The following is a 26390-nucleotide window of genomic DNA, read 5'->3' as shown; positions in this document are numbered from 1 at the left end:
GTCATGTTCTCCACCAGACAGGACTGCTTCAAAGTCTCTGTGATAATGTGTACAGTTTGTCTCTACAGGTACTTGTTGCCAAATGTGGAGACATGTGGATAGTCCGGTGAGAAGTCACTGTGGGGGATTCAGTTTCCTGTTTTCAGAGCCTCTTCTTTCTGAAATGTACAGAGACGCTTATTAATACATAAAATGCACTCCAGGCTGCAGTGCTCAATTTGAAATCCTCGTGGCTTTCCAAAGCCTGTGGCTTTGCACAAATGTTAACCATGTTCCTAAACACCAAGGATCACAAACCTTAATGGCTGTTGCTCTGAGGTTTGTACTCGTGAAGACATTTGAGCGTCTGGTACTATATCATCTCAGATCTATCACTGACCCTCATGTGGACCTCCTTTTCACTTACAGAGCCAGCAGGTCAGTAGGTGATGCTGTTAACGTGGGACTGCACTGGAACCTATGCAAGTGACATTTAGTACTGCTTTGAATACAATCATCCTGCCTCTGCTGCAGGACAAGCTCCCCAGCTGATTCTTCCTGCTCCCACCTGCACTTCCTGTCTGACAGCAGGCAGCATATGAGACTGGGCAGGCACGTCTCAGACTTTCAGTGCATCAGGGCTGTGTACTTTCTCCTCTGCTATTCTCCCTGTACACAGGGTTCGTACGGGTGCTTGAAATCCTTGAAAATGCTTGAATTTTAATGTTGTCTTTTCAAGGTGGAAGTGTAGCTGTATTTCAAATTTCAAATTCAAATTTCAAATTCAAATTTTATTTGTCACGTACACAGTCATACACAGTACGATATGTAGTGAAATGCTTGGACAACTGCTCGTGACCTAAAGAAAACAAAAAGGAAAAGGCTATGAATAAGATAGGAAATAAATATGAAAAATTAAAAAGGGTAAATTTAACTAGGAAGGAATAAAATATAAATTAAGGTTAAAAATGAAATAACTGTACAACACAAATTAGAATGAAGGGTAAATTTAAATGGGAAGAATAAGATAAATATATAAATTAAAGTTGAAAATAAAATAACTGTACAACAAAATACACAATACACAATATAGAACTATATAAGAATGTATGAAGAAATCTAAATATAAATAAATATATACACAATAACAGCAGCTGTACAAGTATTAACCGGAAATGAAGAATATAGTGACCAGTGTTGTGCAAAAACAAAGTCCAGAATGTCCAGTGTGTGTAAGAACTGTATGTGTGGGTCAGTACTGTGTGGTGGTGTGATTGAGAGACCGTATCGCCTGCGGGAAGAAGCTCCTCCTCAGTCTCTCTGTGTTGGTCTTCAGAGAGCGGAATCGCTTTCCTGACCTCAACAGAGAGAACAGTCTGTTGTTGGGATGGCTGAGGTCCTTCACGATCTTCCTGGCCTTGGTCCAGCACCGCCTGCTGTAGATTGAGTGCAGGTCAGGGAGCTCGGAGCGGATGGTGCGCTCAGCTGACCGCACAACCCTCTGTAGAGCTCGTCTGTCCTGCATGGTGCTGTTCCCGAACCAGGTTAAGATGTTTCCCGCCAGGATGCTCTCTATGGTGCACGAGTAAAAGTTCCTGAGCACCTTGGAGGGCAGTTGGAAGTCTCTCAAGCGTCTGAGGTGGTAGAGACGCTGTCGGGCCTTTTTCACCACGGTGTTGATGTGACAGGACCATGACAGGTCCTGCGTGATGTGAACTCCGAGGTATTTGAAGCTGTCCACTCTCTCCACTGGGCACTCGTTGATGACGGGGGTCTGGTAGTTCCTCTCCTGCTTAGTGCTGAAGTCCACTATCAGCTCCTTTGTCTTACTGACGTTTAGAAGGAGGTTGTTCCTCTGGCACCAGTTCTCCAGATTCCTAATCTCCTTCAGATTCATTCACCACAAATAACTATCTGATTGAATAGTTTTCTTATCTGATAGAGAAATAAAATGAGTCGCAAAATGTAAAAGCAAATTTTCCCCGCCTGGCTGCCTTGCGTCTGTTTCAACGTGTGACCCCGCCCCTCCCTCGGACAGTCGGGGATGAGTGCGCTAACATACCTGTAGGTCGCTGTTTTATAGTGATGGGATTTCCGGCTCTTTTTAGAGATCCGGCTCTTTCGGTTCGGCTCACTAAAAAGAGCCGGCTCTTTCGGCTCCGAACCGGCTCTTCAAGTTGTTTTGTTGCTTTAATTAATTTATTATTAACAATAATATAAAATTATGCACAAAAGGAATTACTAACGTAAAAAAAAGTGGTTTTATTTGTATATGTTTATATATAAATATATGCGGTGGCCCCTAGAGACAAAACACGTACAAACTCCAAAACACATTTCTAGCATGAACTGAACTTCCAAATCAGAGCTACTAGATCACTTAAATTACACAATTGAAAGCATGTGTGTATTGTTTGTGTATTTATACACAGGCACTCATATATATTCAAATAATTTAAAAAAAAAAGTTCATTTACCTGTTACTACCACACACCAAATCCGGTCGTTGGTACTTGCTGGCTTGTGTAGCCACTAGGTAACAAAAGCTCAACACTGCGCCCAGCATCCTGGAGCACTTCTGTTATCTTTTGTACGTGTTTTGAGTTTTTATGTGCTTCTGAGTTTTTTGTACGTGTTTTGGAGTTTTTACGTGTTTTGGAGTTTGTACGTGTTTTTACGTGTTTTGGAGTTTGTACGTGCTTCAGAGTTCGTACGTGATTTGAAGTTTGTATGTGCTTTGTCTGTAGGGGCCACTGTAAATATACTTTTATTTTTTCACTCAACATAAAATGTAATAAATAAATCATATAATACAAAAATCAACTATTCACATTTCAACTTTTAACTATTTAAATTTTCAGCTTTTTCCTTTTACAAATTTAAAGTGAAAACAACACAAAACACTGCAAACCACAACACAATGAAATATAAATTATAATATGAAAACAAAAAGAAGATGCATATTCTCTGTCATATGGGCCTGCATGAATAAACTTTCTGAATCCTTTATCATCTGCAACCGAAAATAGTTGTGGATGATTACTATACCTTTCTAATGTGACGTTGTTGTCCCTGGCTCTCTTTCTCTCTCTCTCCCTCTGGCTCTGTTCCTGTGCTACTGAGTGTAACTACCGCCCCTCCCCCCTCTGCCCAGCATAAAGCACGAGGCTCAGGTGCGAAGTGAAGCGGAAAAAAAGTGCAAGAGGGGGGGAGAGAAAGAAAAAAAAAAACCCACGTGACGGCTCGTGATAAGGAGCCGGCTCGCGTCGTTCACGTCAAAGACCCGGCTCTAAGAGCCATTTCGTTCGCGAACGACCCATCACTACTGTTTTAATGAGTGTTTGATGGAAAACAACAATAGCGGAGTTTGCGCTCTCCAGTCGCATGATAGGGGAGTCCTAGTAAATAATTTTCCAGTACGTGTACGTTACACATGCTATTTCTTAAAATTATGATTATTATTACTATTAATACAACAGTGGCGTTTACTCCGGGAAGAAACGGTAAAAACAGCGCTTTCTAAGGAGAGCGCTAGCAAACACGCTTTGCTTGTGAGTGAAAAAAGAAAAAAACACTCCTTCCCTATTGGTGGAAAAATGTACCATGTCGACCAATCAAAAAATGATATGGCAACATGTGGCATCTGGTTGTTTGGGAAGAGGGGGAAGTTTTAGGAGTGACCGGTGTTGTGCCAAAAAGTGATTGCCTGCCAGAAACTGATTGCCGTCCGCGGGAGCGCGCGCAGCTGCTTAAAGCTGCAGCGCCCGGATTACTTGCGTTGCCAGCTACTTCCGTGCAACTGATATAACGTGGGGGAAAAAAACCCAAACACATTTATGCCTTTGTTATTAGGCAAAGGTATGCATTTATGGAGCTTTAACGTTTCTTGTAACCGAATTATGACGCTTATCAGAAGGTTGCTTTCAGTGTGTAGCGCAGTCACGAATGACTACACGCATCACGATGGAATAATTAATGCCTACATGTTTAGTATGTCTACTCTCGTTGTTCATATTTGTTATAAGACTGTCGAATAGTAGTTAAAACAATAAAGACCTATTGTGCCAGTATCACCATGACTCTTTCTTGTTTGTTCAGAATAACGACTGAGAACATGGCATTTTAGCGCTACCAAAAAGTGATTGTGGCCTATAACTTGTCACTGAAACAATATTTCGGCTTCAAACTTGTTGGATATATTCCAGAGGGGTTACATGTGATATATTATATCCCAAAAACTCTCCAAGAACTGCTGAATAACGTGTACAGGAACAATAAAACTGATAATATGCCGTTTTCAAGCTGCCAAAAAGTGATTGTGGCCTATAACTTGTCACTGAAACAATATTTCTGCTTCAAACTTGGCGGATGTCATTCAGAAGGGTCATATGTCAAATATTACATCTCAAACAGTCCCTTAGAACTGCTGGATAACCTGTAAAGGAACATTAACATTGATAATATGCCATTTTCAGCCTGCCAAAAAGTGATTGTGGCCTATATCTTGTCACTGAAACAATGTTTCTGCTTCAAACTTGGTGGATGTCATTCAGAAGGGTCCTATGTGACATATTATATCTCAAACACTCTCCAAGAACTGCTGAAAAACTTTTAAAATAACATTAATACCGATAATATGTCATTTTCAACCTGCCAAAAAGTGATTGTGGCCTATATCTTGTTAATGAAATACTATTTCTGCTTCAAACTTGCTGCATGTCATTCTGAAGGGTCCTATGTGACATATTATATCTCAAACAGTCCCTCAGAACTGCTAAATTACCATTAAGGGAACAATAAAACTGACAAAACACCGGCAAGAGAGAGTTTTGGTACGTGAGAGATTTGTGACGTTTACCGTGTTTGGAGTCTCAAGTTAGTGTGTTGTCTTGTGTAGTTAGTGTGTTGTCTTGTGTAGTTAGTGTGTAGTGTAGTCGTTGTTTTGTTTTGTGTGTCAGTTCTACTAGTGATCGTCACAGTTGCTGCAAAAAGGGCAGATTGCAGTGTAAACGCTGAGTGACACACCCGCTGTCAGACCTGCAGGTTTATCCCTGTGCTGTTCTCATCTGTGTTATAGTGACACAAACTATTTTTTGGAGTTGCAAAAATAATTTGTGTGCCTTCTTCTTTGATGCAGAACAGCTGATTGTTCTGTAAATAGTTTTAAAGGGTTATATAAAAAACGTCTGAGCCTTGGCTGCATTTTTAGGTAAATAGTACCATATAACTTTGTTGTTTGCAAAACTTGTGCATATTTTTTAAAAATGTAAAATTTCTATTTGCATTTCAAGTTATGAAAATGATTCGTTAAACATGCTTCTGGTTTTTACAGTCAAAAATATCACTTTCTACTCGTATTTTACATTTTGTCTGAATTTAGATAAATTGTGCTGATACAGTTTGTCAAAATGAGTAAATAACAGATTGGCAAGATAAACAGTTTTTAAAGGTGAAATATAGAGGCCAAATCAAAAGTAGTCATAAATGGCCAATTGTACCCTGGACCCCAGAGGGTTAGAGGCTAAAAGCAAAGTTGTCACCAAGTACTGTTTATATTTGTGTGTATTGCTGCAGCTTTTTTGAGTATTAACTTGGTGCCTTTGGGTGAAATAATGGTAATATGAGTGATCCATATGGTCACAAAGAATAGCCACTTGTTTCTGTGTGACCAAAGCTCCCCGGCTTTCATTCAAAATGTGTTTATCGTCAGCACCGACACATTAAACTACTTAAACATTATAAATGTCTTCAAGCTCACACTGAGGCCTGTGGGGCACAATCAGCCACTGAGACAGTACACACATTTATATGTGTATTTGTACATGAATATTTCATACTTTAAGGCTGCCTGTTTAAGGCAGATGAACAAAATACACTGGATTTGTACATAATAATCTCACAGATGATAAATTAAATAGATTTTAAGTAGATGCTTGTGCATTCTTAAAGTCTTATATGTTGAACTGAACTATGTGATCTGTTCAAAGCCTCCCAGTCAGTGCTGTTCTCCATGCCTGTCTGACTGTGCATGATGTTATTAGCACAAACACTTTAAAGGTGACGTTTAGGACTTCAGCAATAATACAGACAGCAATGTAGTTAGCAGTAAAACAGTTAGTTTTATTGGGAATTAACTTAAAAAACAAACATCTGTCTCCTATTTTTTGTCGCACAGGAAAGAAGCATCAGTATCTGATGAGAAGACTTGTTTATTTCTTTTTTTGGGGGGGGGGGGGGGGGGGGGGTCAACAGGAGATGAATATCTCTAACAAGTTTTGTTCACATTTTCACATCTTAATTTTTAAGTGAAATGTGCATTTTGAGTTTATACACTATGTATATAAGGCGACCGTTTCCATTTGCAGTATTTTTGTATGGTGCGTTTTTCTATGTCTTAACAAAAGGGGAACAAAGGTGTTTAAGTTCACCTGGGATGATTTGTCTTAATTTTCACATGGTCTTACTGAGGTGATGTGAATTGAAACATGCATTCTTTTTTTTTTGGCGGGGAGGGGGGATGTGCTGCCAAAGTTTGAAAAGGGACCTTGAAAGTGCTTGAATTTGACCCTGAAAAAGGCGTATGAACCCTGTGTACACCCAACACTGAGCCTCCAATCACCAGTCCAACAAACCTGAAGTTTGCTGATGAGACCGCCATCATTGGGCTCATCTCAGGTGGAGATGAGGAGCTCAGTGCTGCCAAAACAATGGAGCTCATTGTGGACCTCAGGGTTGAAACTAGCCCCTCAGATCCCATCTTCCTGCATGCCTTCCCTACAAGACCTATTTAGGGATTTATCTACCTTTAAAAGCAGGGTCAGACCATCCGCAGCTCTTATTACGCTGCCTTGACGATGTCAAAAAGTGGTTGTCATTAAATTTTTTAAAGCTAAATGAAAATAAAAGGTTGTAATTTTTGGAAACTTAATCATATCGACAGCACTCTGGGCCCCCTTTCCTTCTATTGTAAACACATGTAAAAAACCTCGGTGTCTATATTGATGGTTCTTTTAAATTGAATAAGCAGGTGAGTGCAGTAGTTCAGTCCTGCTTCTTTCAGTTAACGCAGCTAGCCAAGGTAAAGCCATACCTCCTGGCTAACGTCTTTGAGCGTGTTATTCACCTTTTCCTTACTTCAAATCAAATCAAATCAAATCACTTTTATTGTCACATCACATGTGCAGGTACATTGGTACAGCACATGTGAGTGAAATTCTTGTGTGCGAGCTTCACAAGCAACAGAGTTGTGCAAAATACAATAATGTAAACAAGCAAAATACAAGAATGGCTACATCTGAAACTAATAAATATATGTACAATATATAATAGTATATGCATTTCTGGATGTGTATACTAAATATTTTTCTACGTGTGTGTGTGTGTGTGTGTGTGTGTGTGTGTGTGTGTGTGTGTACACATATTTTACAAATTAAATAGAGTAAACAATAAATAAAATATATAAAATAAAATATACAGAGTTGAGACATGTGCAAAACAGTGGCGTTACTGTACAGTATGGAGTGCATAATGTTAAAGTTCCAGTAGTGAAGCTGAGGTGTCTATGACGTGTTCAGCAGTCTGATGGCCTGGTGGAAGAAGCTGTCTCTCAGTCTGCTGGTACGGGACCGGATGCTGCAGAACCTCCTTCCTGATGGAAGTAGTCTGAACAGTTTATGGCTGGGGTGACTGGAGTCCTTGATGATCCTCCCCGCTTTCCTCAGGCACCGCTTCCTGTAGATGTCTTGGAGGGAGGGAAGCTCACCTCCAATTATCCGTTCAGAGCACCGCACTACTCGCTGGAGAGCTTTGCAGTTGTAGGCGGTGCTGTTGCCATACCAGGTGGTGATGCATCCAGTGAGGATGCTCTCAATGGCACAGTGATAGAAGGTCCTGAGGATGCGGGGGCTCATGCCGAATCTTTTCAGTCTCCTGAGAAAGAAGAGGCGCTGCTGCGCCTTCTTCACTGTTTTGTTTGTGTGTACTGACCACGTAAGATCCTCAGCCAGATGTACACCAAGGAACCGGAAGCTGCTCACTCTCTCCACAGCAGCGCCGTTGATGGTGATGGGGGTGTGTACTTCTCTGCACCTCCGGAAGTCCACTATCAACTCCTTTGTCTTTGCGACGTTGAGGGTGAGATGGTTGTCTTGACACCAGTGGGTCAGGGCGCTGACCTCCTCCCTATAAGCCGTCTCATCACCGTTGGTGATAAGACCTACCACTGTAGTGTCGTCCGCAAACTTCACAATGATGTTGGAGTTGTTAGTGGCTGTGCAGTCGTAGGTGTAGAGTGAGTACAGGAGAGGGCTCAGTACACACCCCTGTGGAGCACCAGTGTTCAGTGTGATGGGGGATGAGGTGATGCTGACAGTCTGACCACCTGGCGTCTGTCAGACAGGAAGCTAAGGATCCAGCTGCAGAGGGAGCTGCTCAGTCCTAGATCCTGCAGTTTCCTGTCCAGCTGCGAGGGAACGATGGTATTGAATGCTGAGCTGTAATCTACAAACAGCATTCTCACATACGTGTCTCTCTTCTCCAGGTGTGACAGGGCAGTATGTAGTGTCAGGGCTATGGCATCATCAGTGGACCTGTTGTGGCGGTATGCGAACTGTAGAGGGTCCAGTGAGTCGGGTAGTGCAGAGCAGATGAAGTCCCTGACCAGCTTCTCGAAGCATTTGCTTACGATGGGGGTCAGGGCTACAGGTCGCCAGTCGTTCAATGAGGAGATGGTGGAGGATTTGGGTACAGGGACGATGGTGGCCATTTTGAAGCAGGCTGGGACTACAGACAGAGAGAGGGAAAGGTTGAAGATGTGCGTGAACACTCCAGCCAGCTGAGCCGCGCATGACCTGAGGACGCGGCCGGGAATCCCGTCCGGACCAGTAGCTTTGCGTGCGTTCACCTTCCTGAAGCACCTCCGCACATCCTCCTCAGACACAGTGTGCGCACTGACGTCATCCGCGGTGCGCACACTGTCCGGTCTCATGGTGTTCGCTGCGTCGAATCTAGCGTAGAATACGTTTAGATCCTCACACAGAGAGGCCGTGGTCTGCGGTGTGCTGGTTTTCCCTCTAAAGTCTGTGATCGTGTGGTACTTGCAGATTAGACTACTGCAATTCATTGTATTATGGTCTAGATCAGGCCACCATCCATCGTCTTCAGATGGTTCAAAATGCAGTTGCTCGCCTGCTAACTGGTACCAAACGGAGAGAGCATATAACCCCAGTTTTAGCTTCTTTACACTGGCTTCCTGTCTCCTACAGGATCCAATTTAAACTTTTACTTTTTGTTTTTAAGTCACTTAACGCCCGAGCCCCTCCTTACCTGTCTGAGCTCCTCTGTGCTTATGCTCCAGGAAAAACCACGAGGTCTAGCTCAGAATTAATGCTGTCCATCCCACAGACTAATCTCAAATCTCGTGGTGATAGATCCTTCTCTGTGGCAGGTCCCAGACTTTGGAATAGTCTCCCCTTAAATATTAGATCTGCACAAACACTTGAGCAATTTAAATCATTAGACACATTTTTATGCCCTGGCTTTTAACACACTATGACCCATGCATTTTGATCTTATTTGAAATAGTTTTAGTTATTGTTTTAATTCTTTTATAGTCCTATTATTCTTTTATATTGTTATTGTATTACATTGCTGCTTTTTAATGCTACTTTTATATTGTTAAACACTTTGTGCAGCATTGGCTCTTTGAAATGTGCTCTATAAATAAATTTGACCTTGACCTGCACACCTCCAGGACACTGAAACGTGCGAAGAAGATTGCTGCCACTTTGCATATCATGCCGTACCTTATATATACACCTTGCATACATATTTCTTCATTTTTAATTTGTGATCTATATCTGTAGGTAGTTAGTATATATTCTCTTTGTGTGTATTTCTTTTTCATATTTGTAATATTTACATAGAAATGTACCATATATTCTATCTCTGTACCACAACAAACAGTGGTACAGAGATAGAATATAACAACGACAAATTCCTTGTTTGTGTTCAAACTTCGCAATGATAGTGATTCAGTTTCTAAATATAGCGTTGTGGTGGAATTAAGGCACGACGGGACCACAGATCCATGTTTTGAGCCATCTTTATTTAACATTTGCATCACACCACCACAACCCCCCACCAACCCCTGAGCTCCCAAGTCCCCACGGCGGGCGTGATTGCGGATGCCGTGCAGGTGCCGTGCATTGAGGCCGGGGAGCCATCTGGTCGAATCTACTCCCCCCCGCGAACTGGGGCGAGACTCGGCCCAAAACATCGGCGCCCCCAGCCCCTGGCCAAGCGACGGGGGAGCGTCCATTCTGGTGGTCCAGCGGCGACGGCGAAGCTGGTCCGGAGGTCGGCCGCGTAGCAAGCGGATACGGCCCCACAGGCATGGCCGTGAGCTCCTGCTCACAGGCGGCTGGGCAGACGTCGGGCGCGCAGAATCGACTGGTGGCAGCGAGGCTGGACTGGCCAGCCCGCCAACCCCCGGCTTAGCGGGGCTGTCCTGCTCCTCTGCCTCCAGCTCCGGCTGCGCAGGCTGCCCTGGACCAGGGACCTCCGTCTCCTCGCACAGCTGCTCCACCACCGCCTCCGCCGCTCCCGTTTGGAGCGGCTCCCTGCGCTGCGCCTCCGCCTGCAGCAGGCACAGCCTCTCTCGCCCCTCGTCCACCTCTGGGTGGAGCGGCTCCTCTTCCTCCGGTAGGTGTAGACCCTCACGTACTTCGTCCGCTGCCTTCAGCTGGAGCAGCTCTTCCACCGCTCCCGACAGAATCAGACCCTTGCGCGGCTCCTCTTCCTCCGGCCGGCGCAGACTCTCGCGCACCTCGTCCGCCGCCTCCGGTTGGAGTGCCGCTCCCAGCTGAAGCAGCCCTTCCCGCAGCGGCTCCTCTATCTCCGGCAGGTGTAGACCCTCGCGTGCATCATCCGCCGCCTCCGACTGGAGCGGCTCCTCCACCGCTCCTGGCAGGAACAGCCCTTCACCCGGCTGCTCTTCCTCCTCCGGCCGGAGCGGACCGCTGGGCCCCTCGTCTACCACCTCCGGTTGCTGAAGTGCCTCACGCGGCTCCTCCACTGCTTCACCACCGTGGGGACACCCCTGTGGGGGTGGCGCCCAGGCCGAGAGCAGTGCCGCCAGATCCCCAATCCTTTTCAGGTGGCGCTCGGTCTGGTCTCGCAGCTCCTCCTGCTGGTGACGCACCTCCGCCGCCTGCTCCCGCTGGATAGCCACCGTCTCAGCCATCATCTGGGACAGCTCCTCCCTTCCCTGGCTCTGTTGTGGGCCCGTCGTGCCGCCTCCTGGGTTTCGGCACCAGTGTGGTGGAATTAAGGCACGACGGGACCACAGATCCATGTTTTCTTTATTTAACATTTGCATCACACCACCACAACCCCCACCAACCCCTGAGTCCCCGTGTTTTAACACGGCGGGCGTGATTGCGGATGCCGTGCAGGTCCGTCCGCACGGCACCGCAGACCACGCCCCACCACAAGCGTCTTAAACATTAACATGAGAAGTAATTGCATCTTTGTATATGCATGTTACAAACTTTGAATAAGTTATGTGGATGATGACATCGGATGCATACATTTTTGCATTTTCATTGCATAATAAAACGCTTTGTGTATCTGTTCACAAGCTAATCAAAACGCACGGACTAAACCCGCTATGTGTGTAAAGACATTTAAACCAGTTGCGCGTAGATGAGCCTCAAGAATGCTGCATGTGCATTAATAGTAATATTACATTCATAATCAGTCTGAATCCATTTTTAGACATTGTCTGCTGGATGTGACAGACAGGATTAGTACTTGACTCAAGTCAAGATTTGCTACATCGCTTAAATATGGACACTGACCTCCATCTGTTTGTGGATCCAGCTGAGAGCGAGTGTGATGCGGGTGTAAACGCCCGGCTTGTTTATGTGAGCACAGCCAATGCCCCAACTGGTTGCTCCCACTAGCTTCCACACAGACGAGTCCTCACAGGCAAGCGGACCGCCGCTGTCCCCCTGGAAACACCAGATAGGTGAAAACATACATACGCCCCTTTTCCATTAGTACCTAATCATGTCGACTTGCCACGGATTGTGTCATGTATTTAATATATAATCTTAGTGCTTATTGTCTGATTATATTGTTTTATGTATGCCAGACCCAGATGAGAACTATGTTAAGGGTGACAGGTTGCCCTGGCAACAGACTTTAGAAAGAGGAAGTGCAAAGTTGCACCGGAAATTTGACACAAAGAAAAGAGGAACTTGTACCATATAATGTTTGTATCGAAACTGGGTGTGACGTGCTGCAAAATATAGCAAGACGGGGTGCTGATGCCTCAGACTTGGGCTGGCGTGTTTGTGTGTCTGCTCAGTCTCCATTTTCCGGAAAATGTAAAATTAAAGATCATTTTTTGAGTTAGACCACTTTGAGCCGTGTCTTTCTTTGCCGTTAGAGAATAAAATGAACGGAATTTAATAATAGACTCGACTCGGATCGACTGGTTTGCCATTACAACCCTTGTACCTTGTTTGCGTGCTTGTGGTCATAGCAACGTGTACAGTAGTTTAAATCTGTGCTCTGTCATTCTCCCTTTCAGACTCTCATCTGTGCAATCCACCTCCTCCCCATAAAACTAATATAGCTCATTTTAGTGCAAAAGGTAGCTCTACCTGACAGGAGTCAATTCCACCTTCCAGGTATCCTGCACAGATCATCCAGGAGGAGATTAAGCCCTTGTAAACCTCTGGTTTGTTGCAGTTCTGGTTGGAGATAAGTGGTACCACAGCTGAGCGCAGAACAACACTAGTGTCTCCTGTTAAAAAGAAGAATTTCAACCATATAAATGTGGCCCCATCCCCACAAAAACACCCTAAACAACACCTAACTAAACAGAATACAAAATAAGCTTTAGATGTCTACACTCACCATCTTCCTCTGTTGCACCCCAACCAGAGATCCAGCACAAGGTGCCCTCCTTAAACTCCTCTCCATGGCTGGGCAGGCAGATGGGCTGCACAGAGCCTGCAGGGAAAAGTGTTACTGATACATGTCAGACTTATTCATACAATCTGATCTATGGGACTCCAAGGTCAGGAAGAAAATATCCTAGGAGAGAAAGTAAAGCAGAAGGGAGGGAAGAGAGTGAAAGATCCCTAAACAGGACTGAAAGGAAGATTATCTGATAGCTGTCACGTATTTTAAGTTTGCCAGACACTGAACGATCTTTGATGCAGTGCACTATGCAGTTTATAGGTCTAAAAGTATAATACGGGAAAAAAATAAGGCCGTCAATAATTTAGATTTACCAGTGAACAGAGAACGTACACCAACTCATGGGGCAACTGGTGGTCAGCGTGCAATCACTGCTGGGAACCCATTTGAAGTGGGATGTGTTCTGATATGTGCTTTTCTATGTAGTAAAATCTGTACTAATAAGGATGCATTTACTGTTGTATGTAGTGAAATGTATTTGCATAGCCATGCTCATTGTTCGCTTGCAGTATGTGCTGAAGACATTCTAACAAAGATGCACTTACAGGAATATGAAGTAAAGTAAACTACAAAGAATGTGAATAACAAAAGTAGTAAATCTGCCTGGTCTGGGGATTGAACTGCATCCTGTGAGTCTGCCAATGAAGACACCTGGATCACTCTAGCTTTGGCTGTAAATAATGAGTGTTAGGGAGTGTTGTCAAGGAAAAAAGTTGTAGCGAATGAGAGGCTGAAGGATACTAATACCATTAACTTCAAGTTGCTTGGCCAGTTTCATCAGTGCGATGTCATAGTCGAGTCCTTTTTGTCGGTAACGATTATGGTATACGATTTTCTCAACAGCCAAAGCCTGGGCCCCGTGAAGCGGCTGCTCTGTCAGTCCCACATAGACCGCCCACATGGAGGAGTTTACAAACCTGAGCACAAACAGCAAGAAAAGATCCGGGGGGGGGGGGGGACAAAACGAAAAAAAGACATGAGCACACAACAAATAGGGTAGGCTCAGTCTGTCCCAGTCGTTCCATCAGCCTCAGTGTGATCTTATAAGTGCTGCAAAGTGTGAACAATAACAGATGATAACTGAGAAAAGCTTACGTCAATCTAAAATGTTCCTGATGTTTGCATTTAATAAATAAACATACTGAACGTGACCTCAACCGTTGTTGGCCAGCAGCGTGGTACATTGACTTGTTCTTATAGAACTTTTCTGCTCTACCTGTACACTCAAAGCATTTTAGACAACATCAGTCATACTCTGATGGCTTCATCAGAGAGCAACTTTGGAAATGATCAGTAGCTTGCCCACAAGTTTTTGGCAAGCAGGCTGGAACAGTCACCAAAATAGCAACCCTCTGATTAGCAGATGAGCTGCTCTACCTCCTGAGCTACAGCCACTCAGCGTGGAAATTATGTTACTGAAAACAGAGTAGAAGGAGAGGAGGAAAACCTGTTTGAGATAGAGAAAGAAGAGGAAACATTGGAGGTAGGAGGAAAGAATCAGGGCTATGACTGGTAAATAGAGCGAGCTGGCTGATATGGGAGGCAGAGCCTTCAGTTTTCAGGCCCCTCTTCTGTGGAACCAGCTTCCAGTTTGGATTCAGGAGACAGACACTATCTCTACTTTCAAGATTAGGCTTCAAACTTTCCTTTTTGCTAAAGCATATAGTTAGGGCTGGACCAGGTGACCCTGAATCCTGTGGAAAAGGAAAAAAGAGTTTTTCCTTTCCAGTCACCTTTCTCACTCACTATGTATTAATAGACCTCTCTGCACTGAATCATATCTGTTATTAACCTCTGTCTCTCTTCCACAGCATGTCTTTATCCTGTCTTCCTTCTCTCACCCCAACCAATCACAGCAGATGGCCCCGCCCCTCCCTGAGCCTGGTTCTGCCGGAGGTTTCTTCCTGTTAAAAGGGAGTTTTTCCTTCCCACTGTCGCCAAAGTGCTGCTCATATGATTGTTGGGTTTTTCTCTGTATGCATTATTGTACGATCTACTGTACAATATATGGCGCTTTGAGGTGACTGTTGTGATTTGGTGCTGTATAAATAAAATTGAATTGAAATTGAATATTGTTGTTTTGGAATGCCAGGAGACATCTTTTTCCAATGTCTACTGAACATCTAGTGTTGTTGTCTGTACGACCTCCATGTATGGGCCAAAATGTGGTTGTTGTTGTGGACGTCTTTTCACTGTCAAACTTCAACTCATTACAGACATGTTTTTATACTGCTTCGATAGGCTCTGTAGTCTCATGTTTCGAGAGGGTGGGGGCATGTTTTATGTACCAAAACAGTTATGCGTGAAGGAATGCAGAGTGATTAGCGGACAACTCCAAGATGTCGCGTGCTCTGGATGCTAAAACAAAAGTGAGCAGCTGCACTGTGGATTTCGAGCTTCTCACAGGCGGTTTGCAAAATGTGTGCATGGACACAGACTATCAAGCAGTCTGGTTCATACAAATACAAATCTTCTTGTACTTTCCGTTGCAACTTCTCTCAATCCTGCTACCGATCACAACCACATTCACTTCTTCTTACAAAGCTCTTCACAATAAAACAGGATGCTTGTAAAATTGAACCATCATACAAATGCTCTTTTAAACGTATTAAACACAGTGTACTCCATGTTTTGTGCTCTATATTTCCCCCCTGGGCCAAATCATTAGGCATTACAACAATATTTCCTATCATCTCTATGCTAATGACATTCAGTTATACAAAGTCTGAGTTTTAAATGGTCTTGTTTAAGTAATTGCCCGGCAGATATCAAGCAATGGTTAAACAACAACTTCCTTGCCAGGAAACTTTAGGTTTCACTTTAAAATGTTGGTTTTAACCTTAAGGGCCCTGCATGGTCAAGCTCCCCATTTTATATCTGATCTGCTGAAACCTCATCCCTCTTCCCGAGCTCTGAGGTCATCAGGTCAGAGGCTGCTGTGGATAGTAGTGATGTGCGGATTGATATTGAAATATCGATTCTTCCGATACCAGTAATTTATGTTCTAGAATCGATTCTCATCGATATTTTAGTACTTTGGGGTAAATTTGTAGTTTATCATTAACAGGAACACAGTGGAAAGAAACTATATCATTCGGATCGTCTACATTCAAAGGAACTACTTCCTCTTCCGCCTTTCATAGTCATGTGCGAAACACGGCTGTATAAATGTGTGGCAGCCGCTGGCGTGCGCACTCACAACAATGGCTGAGCGTAAACGGAGTCGTGTGGACGTATTTTACCTCCACAAACGGCCACGACACGGTTTGCGATACATGTGGCAAGAAAGTGAGATGTTGTGGCAACAGCACTGACCTCGTCAAACACCTCAGAGTAAATCAGAGCACAGAATAGGATGAAATATGTTGAGGCAAAGTGAAGAGGAGGACAGGGACAGGTGCTGCTAGGGCGAGACAGACGTCTCTCACGGAGTCCTTCAGTGCTGCAGGCAGGCAAGGTGTTCAAATAGCACAACTTCAGTTTTTTATTTCCATATCATAATTCTGCATTATTAAGCTATTATTATTATTATTATTACGCGATTACCGGTTTGTGGTTTTCTTTTTTACAGACACAAAGAGTGAGAGAGATCATGTTCTACATTACTTTAAAAAAAGAAGAAGGTATTTTCAGAGCTGTACATATTTGAAGCAGACATCATAGAAACATGGGTCAACCCTGTTTTTGGCATTGAGTGTTAAATTGTGAGAGAGCAAAGAAAAGTTAGACGATGCTTGTACTATTGAGAATAACTATACATAAAAACCACGTAAACAGACATGAAAAAGGATGTGTCTGTAAAACTGTCTGTAACCTCTGAGAGCTGTAAGATACTGTTTCTGCTATCAAAACAGTTTGTGTTGTTTAATCCTGAACCATTCTTGGTCAGGACACTTACATCATCAGAGAAAGCCCATGTTACTCCACACACAGTTAGGAAATCACAATGTTTGACCATAAAATCCCAGAATCATTCTGGAACAATCATTTCTGCAGCAGCAGAAAAATCTCTTTCCATGCCACTGTGCTTTGAAAACAGAAAATGTTGAAACTTTTTTAAAATGTAAAACATAAAAACAACAAAGACTTAAAATGTTGAAGATGTCCTGATGAAATCTGTGAATGTTTAGATTCATTGGTGTTTCTACAGAGCAAACACAGAAGTTGGGTTTTAGAAATACAAGATGGGAACACAAGGCCGGAGAAGTAAATGCATCACAGAAGCTCCCTGCATGTGTTCAAATAAAGTACAAGTGATTTGCAATAAATAAAAAAGAAGCTCCATGAGACTCTTCACATCATCTAAGAAAGACTCGAACAGAACCTCGAATGTTAAAGTTCACTTCCTGTCTGTGTGGTCATTGTATTTTTATCACCTGAGCTAATGTGCATGCTGTAAAAGCACCCTGGCTTAAAAAGAAGCACACATTTGGAGAAATTGTGCTGTAACTTCAAGTTTTCCATCTTTTCTTTGATAAAAGAAAAACAAGTCATAAACTCCTTGGTATGTTGATATCATGTCAGTAATTCACACAGACATGGTGTCATAAAGGCGAGCTTAACAGATAAGGTACGGTCCTCCATACAGCCTGTACTTCAACATAACCCTGAACAATTATTGTACATTACTCTAAAATCAGTGCTGTGAGAGTGACTTTAAGATCACACCCAGCTTTAAAACTGAATCTAACATCAGCATTCTTGGAAATAGCTCTAAGATATTAAGAGAATATGGCAAATGCAATCACAGGATGGCAAAAAAAAAGGACTTTAAAATGAGATCTTCTTGTTTCATTGGAACAGAGAAGTACCACAACAAAGAATATGTGCAGCTATGTAAGAACAAGCATCTGCTTTGGAGTTTTTCATGTTTTGCATGCAGACTCAGGGCTGCTGGTCTCCTCTTGGCATTTTCTTATTTAAACGTTAGAACCTCAACACTGCATTGCCTTTTGCCATCAAACATTCCTTTCAGCCATCTGAAACACTGGGTTGTGGGGCAGCTGGTAAGGACTTGTGTGTTTCTGGAGAGTCTGCAAAGCTGTTTTGGTTGAAAAGAACTCTGCACGCTTCACTCGTCAGAAGGCCGTAAATTCGGCTCATTGGTCAGATCAAAACCATCTCCAACTCTCTTAGTGGCCGAAGCGAGAGCCCGCCTCTCTGAAAAGACTTTTCAGGTAGGCCTGGTGGGCGTGTCCTGTCTAGAGGATGGCCACACCTGAAGTAGATGATCACATACACCTGCAGCTAATGAAGCGTCGTTGGGGAGCTTCTTAAGACTGTGGCTGAGTGCTCCTCGGTGTGGGATTGTTGTGTGAGACTTCACGTTAGTGGTGATAAATGTTAAGTCCGGTGAGTGCTTGCCTGTGGTAGTCGAGTGTCCTGACAAGTTGCCTCTTTGTTATTTTCTCCAGCAAGGAGCAGGGAAGACAAGAGCAGCGAGCACGGGGTGCGAGGGCACACAGGAGCGGAAGAGCACGGACTTGTGGGTGAAGACACGACACGGAAGTCAAGGGGAAAACACGGGGATTTATTCTGTGAACTATTACACCACTGTAAATAAACACACTGCCTTCATCATTAAGTCCTGCATCTTGGGTCCTCATTCCTCTCATCCCCACGGTCTGCCACACAGACCGTGACAACCTGAAGTGGTTTGGACATGTGCAGAAGAGGGATAGTGGATACATTAGGCAAAGTTGGAGCTGCCAGGCATTAGGAGAAGAACCCTTGGATACAACAAGGACTTAACAGACATAAGCATAATAGTGTTTTTATGCCCGCTCAACAAACAGGCCTTTGTTGTCAGTATTAAGAAGAACCAGATGTTAATGCTTGTAGAGAATGTAAAATATCTACATCTGATTGACTCACCCATACACACAATGTGCTGCAGTGATGACCCAGTATGGTGATATGATGGAGCCTCCACACAGGTGTTCATTCCTAAAATGGAGGCTAACTTGCCAGGGGAACTGGCCTTGTTTCGTGATGTTACCTCCAACAATACGTGTCCTGTACTGAGGCCTGAGACCGCAATCTGAGGGCACAGAGAAACAAAGTGTCAAGCAGTTATAGTGTCACCACCAGAAGGTTAGTACTGTCCTATAGTGACAGTGTGTCGGCTGGGAACGAAATTTCTTTTAGAGCTTTTGTTTTTTCTTTTTTTCCTTTCTATTTTTTTTCTGTTCAAGTTGTGTGTGATTGGTCGACTACAGGACATCAAATAGTCATTGCTATGCACTGAGCAGGAAGGGGAAGGGCGGGGGGAGGGGTTACAGACTCAGCACACACAAAATAAAAAGGGGGGGGGGCTGAGACAGAGAAAGAGTATAGCACTACAAAGATAACAAGCTGGAAAGGTGAGGAAATAAGTGATACACTTCAGTTGTTAAAATTGTTACATGGATGCTTTTTTTGAGTTTTACATATTTTAATTTGTTATGTTGTTTGATCTTCTGTGTTGTTTCACTGTAAATAGTTCAAAGTTTATGCATATTGTACATACAATCAGTGAATGGATCTTTTCGTCCACCTGATTATAAACTGGTTTGGTTTTATTTTTGTACTTGAAAATTAATTTTTTTGCAGCATTGTCGTATGTTGAGGTTAATAAGCCAAATAAATAATAAACATTTGATATAATGTCTCCTGGGCTTATCCATTTCAGGGTCACGGGGATGCTGGAGCCCATCTCAGCTGCCATATTGCAGGAGGAGGGGCTTACCCTGCCCAGGCAGTTGCAGGGCTGACACAGAGAGACAGACAGCCAATCACACTTACATAACCCAGGACTTTCTTCTGTGCTGACCACTGCATCTTGATATAATGCTGCAGCTGCAGGCCAGATAGTCCTGATCCTCAAGAATCTCCAAAAGGGACTGGTCCCATCCAACTACTGGCCAAAAATCTGCCTCAGCACAACACGGATGCTCCTGGCATCATAGCGGCTAACATGAATAGGCACATGGTTCATACTCTAATATCTAGAACTGTACAAGATTAACAGGACCCTAAGAGCCGTCATCAAGAATAAAATGGAGATGGGCGGAAAAACACAAGAGGTTAACTGTTCGGTGTAGGCCTAAACCCCCCCAGCCAGATCATCAGCAAGTCTGGCTACAGATACCGAATTCAGAATGGAGCAAACACCCTCTACATGGATGACATCAATCTGTTCGCCAGGAGTGAACGAGACATCAGTTCACTGATCCACACCACTAAGATCTAACAGAAGTGACATCGAAACTTCATCCGGTCCGGAGAAGTGTAGTCAGATGGTAACAAAGAGTGGGAGAAGACAACATTACAGACATCAAGGACCTCAGAATCCCAAAGGCAAATATGAACCATGAAGAGGCTGCTAGGAAAGCTGTAACCACCAAATACCTGCAGAGTAAGGTAAGTCCTGAGGACTCAGATGAATGGGAAGAAAAAGATCCGGCCAACACCTGTGCCCTGCTGTTTGTCAGATACCCTGCTGATACAATAATTGGTCAAAGGAGAAGACAGAAGACACTGACATCAGGTCAAGAAAGCTCCTTACCATGCCACGAGGGTTTCACCCCAAGTCCAGCAGAAGCAGAAGAAAGGAGGCCAAGGACTAGTGTGTGTCTAAACCACTATCCATCAGCAGAAACCCAAGAAAGAAGAGGGGCGAGAAGAGAAACCATTATAGAAGGACGTGCCCTTGTACAACATGTACTGGCAGATAGAAGAAGTAACTAATATTGTGAAATCCTAACAATGGCTGGACAAAGCTGGACTGAAAGACAGGACAGAGGCAATAATCATGGCAGCACAGGAACAAGCTCTAAGCACAAGATTGAAAGGAGCTGGAGTTTACCACACCAGGCAGGGCATACATGGAGCGCCATAACCAAGTGGCTAGAATAGTACACAGTAACATCTGTGTCAAGTATGGCTAGGAAGCCCCTTGGAAGTGAAAATGGGATATGCCCCCCAGGGTGGTTGAGAATGACCAAGCTGAGATCCCGGGGGACTTCCAGATACAGACAGCCAATCTGGCATTGACACTGCATGAAGAGTAGGCTAAGTATCAGGTTATGCTTTATAAGCAGGCAGTATATTAGAAGGGATTTGTACTCTTCTGGATTTGTTTGTACCCTGGAAGCAGCAATGTTTGGGTTTCCTCTGACTCGTGTGTTGTAAAAATACGGCTAAATAGATTCCTTTATTAAGGCTTTTATCTCATTAATAGTGATGATCAATAGTAGATCATTATGAGACTGAGATTTGACAAGAGGTTTATGGACACGTTTAAAGTATCCAAGCAAATTTAAGTGAAATGGCTGTTTTGATTCATGTACAAGGGAACTTGGTTCAGCTGTTCCTAGTTCTTCTCTGCCAGGTGTCAGAACGAGTTGCAGTAAAACGAGTTGCTTAAATTACTGCTAGAACATGATGCAAGGAAACAAAATGCAGAAAATGAGAAGCAGTTAGCAATGGAGAGAATGTGTTTTGAAAGCTGCGGAGAGATATAGGCTATATTTGATTAAAAGTGGAAAACTGAAATCTTGTTGAGCTGCGGTATTCTTTATTTTACCATTGGACTGAAAAGTATTATATTTTGTGCAACCTGACACTGTTGTCAAAATTTAATGAAAATGATTCAGAAAACTTTTTTCTCCTTGCTCGAACATGTTTCACATCAATGACAGTGGCTCGATACTGCTGACACTAATGCTACAGTTTGCACTGGAAGTTTACTTGTCTTTGTTTTCTGAAGAAAGACAAAGTTCAAGGTTCTTTATTCTAAGTTATTATATTGTAAAAGCAGCTTTCTTGACGCTTACAGGGAACGATTTGGGACTTGGAAAAAAAGGAGGACAAACAATCTTGAGTTTATCTGTTCACATCAAACCCTGTAGGCTGGGTTAGGCTTACGAGGTTATAGTCTTGGATCAGTTTAAAATTTGGATTCTTGAGGCTATAGTTGCACATCAACAATTAAAAAGCAAACACTGCTACTGAAGCTGCTGCTCTAGCAGAAGATTATATGGTGGCTCATGAGTGTGTTTTGGGGGATTCTCATAACCCTGGTACTACAGTTGAAGCTAGTGCCGATTCTGTTAGCGTTTCTGACCAGTCAGGTGGATCAGAGGTCAACTTGTACAACCTGGACAAAGTCTGTAACTTTTGTCATAAAAAGGGCCACTGGAAGGCTGCTTGCTATGCTCTTAAAGCTAAATCTAGACAAAATAGTTTTTGTCTAGAGTAGTTTGTTTAGACTAGTATTCAAAGGAGAGTGACACAGGTTCCTCTCTCCTAATTGTAGGGGATATATATATTTGCTCTACATTTTATAGCTTTATTTCAAAAAAAGCAATGAAGGATTAAAATCGATTAAATTTAAGTTTTCACCTCACGCCTTTCTACATACAATAAACTCAAAATTCTTGCAAATTTATTGAAAATAAAAAACATAAAATGCACAGGATTGTATTGAGGGATAGATCAGGGAGAGGGTAAAGAAAATGTTCCGCAACAAAGAGCACAGCAGCCACCATCATTCATAAATGAAAGACCATGACTCTTCCTACAGCTGGCCAACCAGCCAATCTGATCAATAAGGGTAGAAGACCATTAGTCATAGAGGTGACCAAGAGCGTTGCTCTGTAGAGAAGGACTGCAGCTCTTCACCACTACTCAACTACTCTTTCAAGGATGTTTGATATAAAGGAAGGTTGGAGATTGGCCTATAATTAGCTAAGACTGCTGGGTCTAGAGATGCTTTTTGAGTAAAGGTTTAACTACAGCCAGCTTGAAGGCCTGTGGTACATAGCTGATTATTAGAGATAGGCTGATCATATTTAAGATTGAAGAATTAATTAATGGCAGGACTTCTTTGAGCAGTTTTGTAGGAATGGGGTCTAAAAGACAGGTTGATGGTTTGGAGGAAGTAATTATTGAAGTTAACTCAGAAAGATCAATTGGAGAAAAAGAGTCTAACTTAACATCAATGGTACTAAGAGTAGCTGTAGATAATATTACATCTGTGGGATGATTATTGGTAATTTTTTCTCTAATGATAAAAATTTTATTTGTGAAGAAGTTCATGAAGTCATTACTAGTTAACGTTAAAGGGATTTTTGGCTCAACAGAGCTCTGACTGTTTGTCAGCCTGGCTACAGAGCTGAAGAGAAACCTGGGGTTGTTCTTATTTTCTTCAATCAGTGATGAATAGTAAGATGTTCTGGCTTTGCGGAGGGCTTTCTTATAAAGCAGCAAACTATTTCTCCAGGCTAAATGATGATCCTCTAAATTTGTGACACGCCATTTCCTCTCCAGCTTACGAGTCATCTGCTTTAGGGTACGTGTTTGAGAATTATACCACGGAGTCAGGTACTTCTGATCTGAGGCCTTTGAGCTACAGTATCCAGAGTCGTACGTTGTTAAAACAAGATCTAGAGTGTGATTAAAGTGGTGGGTGGGTTCTTTTACATTTTGAGAGAAACCAATTGAGTCTAATAACAGATTAAATGCCATGTTGAGGCTGTCATTCTTAGCATCTACATGAATGTTAAAATCACCCACAATAATTATTTTATCTGAGCTCAGAACTAAATTAGATATAAAGTCTGAGAAATCAGACAGAAACTCTGTGTCAGGCCCAGGTGGACGATAGATGATAACAAGTAAGACTGGTTTCTGAGTTTCACAGCTGGGGTGGATGAGGCGAAGCATCAGGCTTTCAAATGAATTAAAGTCTGTCTTGGTCTTTGGTTGATTAATAGAGGAAAAGAGGTGTGGCAAGCTTGTAGCATCATACTTGAAAAGATGTTAAACTGTAAATCCTGTCCAAGGTGCTTCAACAAAGCATTGAGCAAACACTGTGAATACTTAAATACGCATGTTATATTGTTTCACTTTTTTCTCTTTGTCATGATGGGGTATTGTTTGCAGAAAAGCTAATTTAATCCATTTTGAAATAAGGCTGTAATATGACAAAACACAGAACAAGCAAAGTGTGTGGAAAACTTTCTTATATAATAAAAACATCAATAAAACAAATGCTGCATGCTTTCTCACCTAGACATTTCAGAGTTGTCACCAGCCCTGAGCTGCACTGTGTCTTACTGTGGTGAAATAGAAACCATAGGTCAAATGACATGGAAGCTCAGCCGAACTGAACACGTACAACAAGTCAAAACACTCTTATACCTTAAAACGAAAGCTTCAAAATACTTTGATGGTGTACTGGACTAAAAGATCTTTTATTAATCTCGTTCCCTCTAAGCTTTAATATGACCTCTTCTACTTCTTCTCTTTAAATGCTCAGCCACTGGACAGCTGTAGATCACGAGGTAATTGGTGGGTTGTAATTTGATGTCTGGCTCCTCTGGTCTGTATAGTAAAGTGTTCTTGATACTAAAGCCAGTGAAGTGTATGTTTGCACACTGTTTTACCCAAAGTATTTGCTTTGGTTGGGTGAGTGAATACTTTGGCAGAATTGATTTAAATAGTGTTCTGTAGCAGTCTGTGGTCATCAGAAGTCTTTGATGTTTTCATGCGTGACCCCAGGGTACGTCTATAGAGTTCAGATGTGGCTGATATAGTAACAGTTTGTCTCTTTTGAATTTGTAATTTTTTCATAGTTTCGTGAAAATATTTATAGCGCTCATTGCTGTGTAACAGACCGTTTTTGGAGAGTATTTTGTTTGACTGGTTAATATTGAGGCGCAATTTTTTTTTTTTTTTAAATTCTGATTGGCTAATTGGATGACAACAGCAGTGTTATCACTTTGGGACAAATACACACTTTCCATTTACTCAAACAGGACAAAAGGTGTGTACACCTGATCGATGGGGCGTTCTGAAGCTTGATTATCTGTGACTTGTTCCACTGAAAAGACATCAGGTCAGTCTGAAGGTCCTTCTCAATGTAGGTCAGAGAGATGAAGAAAGACTCTAAATAACTGAAAAACAAAAGGGTCAGGGTTATGTTCATATATCTTCATATATCTATTCTTCATAGTCTGACATCCTGTGAGACTTTCATGTCTTGGATCTGTTACGGCTCGCACCGATACATTTCAGGGTTTGACAGTCCTGTTTGTCTTTTCCTCTGAAGGTGATGCACGTTGCAAAATTGTCTTTGTTAAACCAACGGTTACTGTTGTTTCAAAACCAGAATTACTCTGTGACCTAAACCATCTATTTCTTACTGTAGTTGGAATGATAAAAGCCCTGTAAACACAGTTGTTTTTATGCTCCAACTAAACTCTAACTGTACTCTCTTATGTGCAGTAAGAGTTTAGTTTCATGACACTTAATGTCTTTTAAACGTGCTATACAATTAAAGCTGACTTGACTCTTACTTTCATTTTTAAATACATTTTTGGTTCAGCAGTCTTTATAATTTATCTTCTGCTGCCAGCATAAACCAAACTAGCCAAATTCATTTTGCAGCATAATAACAAGCCCAGACATCGAACCACAGTCACAGAGAATCACTGATGTGAACAGAGCAGGGACACAAGGAGGGAGGGTTCAAGGTAACAGCCATTTAACCAAGTAAGCAATCCTTTCCTTCAAGCATTATTTTGAAGTGATGTCAGTTGCAGATGACGTTGGACACAAACTGAATAAGTTTTCTTCATATTTTTGGACATATAGTATCTCTAGTACTATATTATCAGTATCTCAGATGTTACAGTATTCATGGATGTTCCATCTTCCACAAGTTAATAAACAAAATACATCCCAGACAGTTTCCCAGTCTATTGCAGTAACTGTACTGTAATTTAATTGGAGATAGTTTACTCTGGTCAAATGGACCACTGGTCCACCACCTTTGGAGCAGTGGTCCACTTTTTAAAAGTCCATCCAAAACAAGAAAATGTGCTAAACAAAAAAAGGACACGAATAAGAAATGTATCATCTCAGCCTGACAACTAGACACTGCAGAAATGAATGAAACATTGGTGTAACCTGGAGTATCCAAGCTGCTTGCAGGCAGCTCTGCCCAGCCTGTTGTTCCAATCTTCTGAGCAGACTGTCCTCCATTTTCCCTGGATCTGAACCTGCAGGACTGAACTTCTGCCACTCAGACGCACTGAGAGACAGACACATGCGACACAGACAGGAAATTACAAGAAGGGAGACGGTACACTATCCTGTTTTCTAAAACATAGAACTGCTGTTCTGGCATCTTCAGTTAATGCCAACTGAGCACATCTGAGCTCAGGAGCTAAGCAGAACCAGGCCTGGTTGTATGGGAGTCCACCTGAGATCCCCCAGATCCTGTGTGTTTGTCCTGCAGGCTGGCATTGCTGTGAGCTGACCACACGGAGAAACTCACACAGTAATATGAAAACAGTGTCATCCCACAGCCTGTTTACACCCTCAACACATCCTTTTTTCTTCTCATGCTTGTGGTGCTGTAGATGTCACTAAAG

General features: G+C 42.7%; 1 protein-coding gene across 1 annotated transcript in view; it reads right to left on the bottom strand.

Annotated features, from left to right (window-relative positions):
- Positions 1 to 49: 49 nt before the first annotated feature.
- tmprss3a (transmembrane serine protease 3a) overlaps positions 50 to 26390 on the bottom strand; it is a 27591-nt gene continuing 1250 nt past the window's right edge. The window contains exons 3-11 of the mRNA XM_040025394.1: positions 25924 to 26047; positions 24789 to 24908; positions 24022 to 24068; positions 18844 to 19009; positions 13717 to 13886; positions 12904 to 12999; positions 12648 to 12790; positions 11838 to 11990; positions 50 to 158 (exon numbers count right to left, since the gene is read on the bottom strand). Coding sequence (XP_039881328.1) covers positions 129 to 158; positions 11838 to 11990; positions 12648 to 12790; positions 12904 to 12999; positions 13717 to 13886; positions 18844 to 19009; positions 24022 to 24068; positions 24789 to 24908; positions 25924 to 26047 — 1049 coding nt within the window. The 3' untranslated portion in view covers positions 50 to 128. The remainder of the gene's footprint in view (positions 159 to 11837; positions 11991 to 12647; positions 12791 to 12903; positions 13000 to 13716; positions 13887 to 18843; positions 19010 to 24021; positions 24069 to 24788; positions 24909 to 25923; positions 26048 to 26390) is intronic.

This window comes from Simochromis diagramma, unplaced genomic scaffold, assembly GCF_900408965.1.
Source record: "Simochromis diagramma unplaced genomic scaffold, fSimDia1.1 OVJJ01000322.1, whole genome shotgun sequence".
NCBI lineage: Eukaryota > Metazoa > Chordata > Actinopteri > Cichliformes > Cichlidae > Simochromis > Simochromis diagramma.
This window is presented reverse-complemented; position numbering and strand designations above follow the sequence as displayed.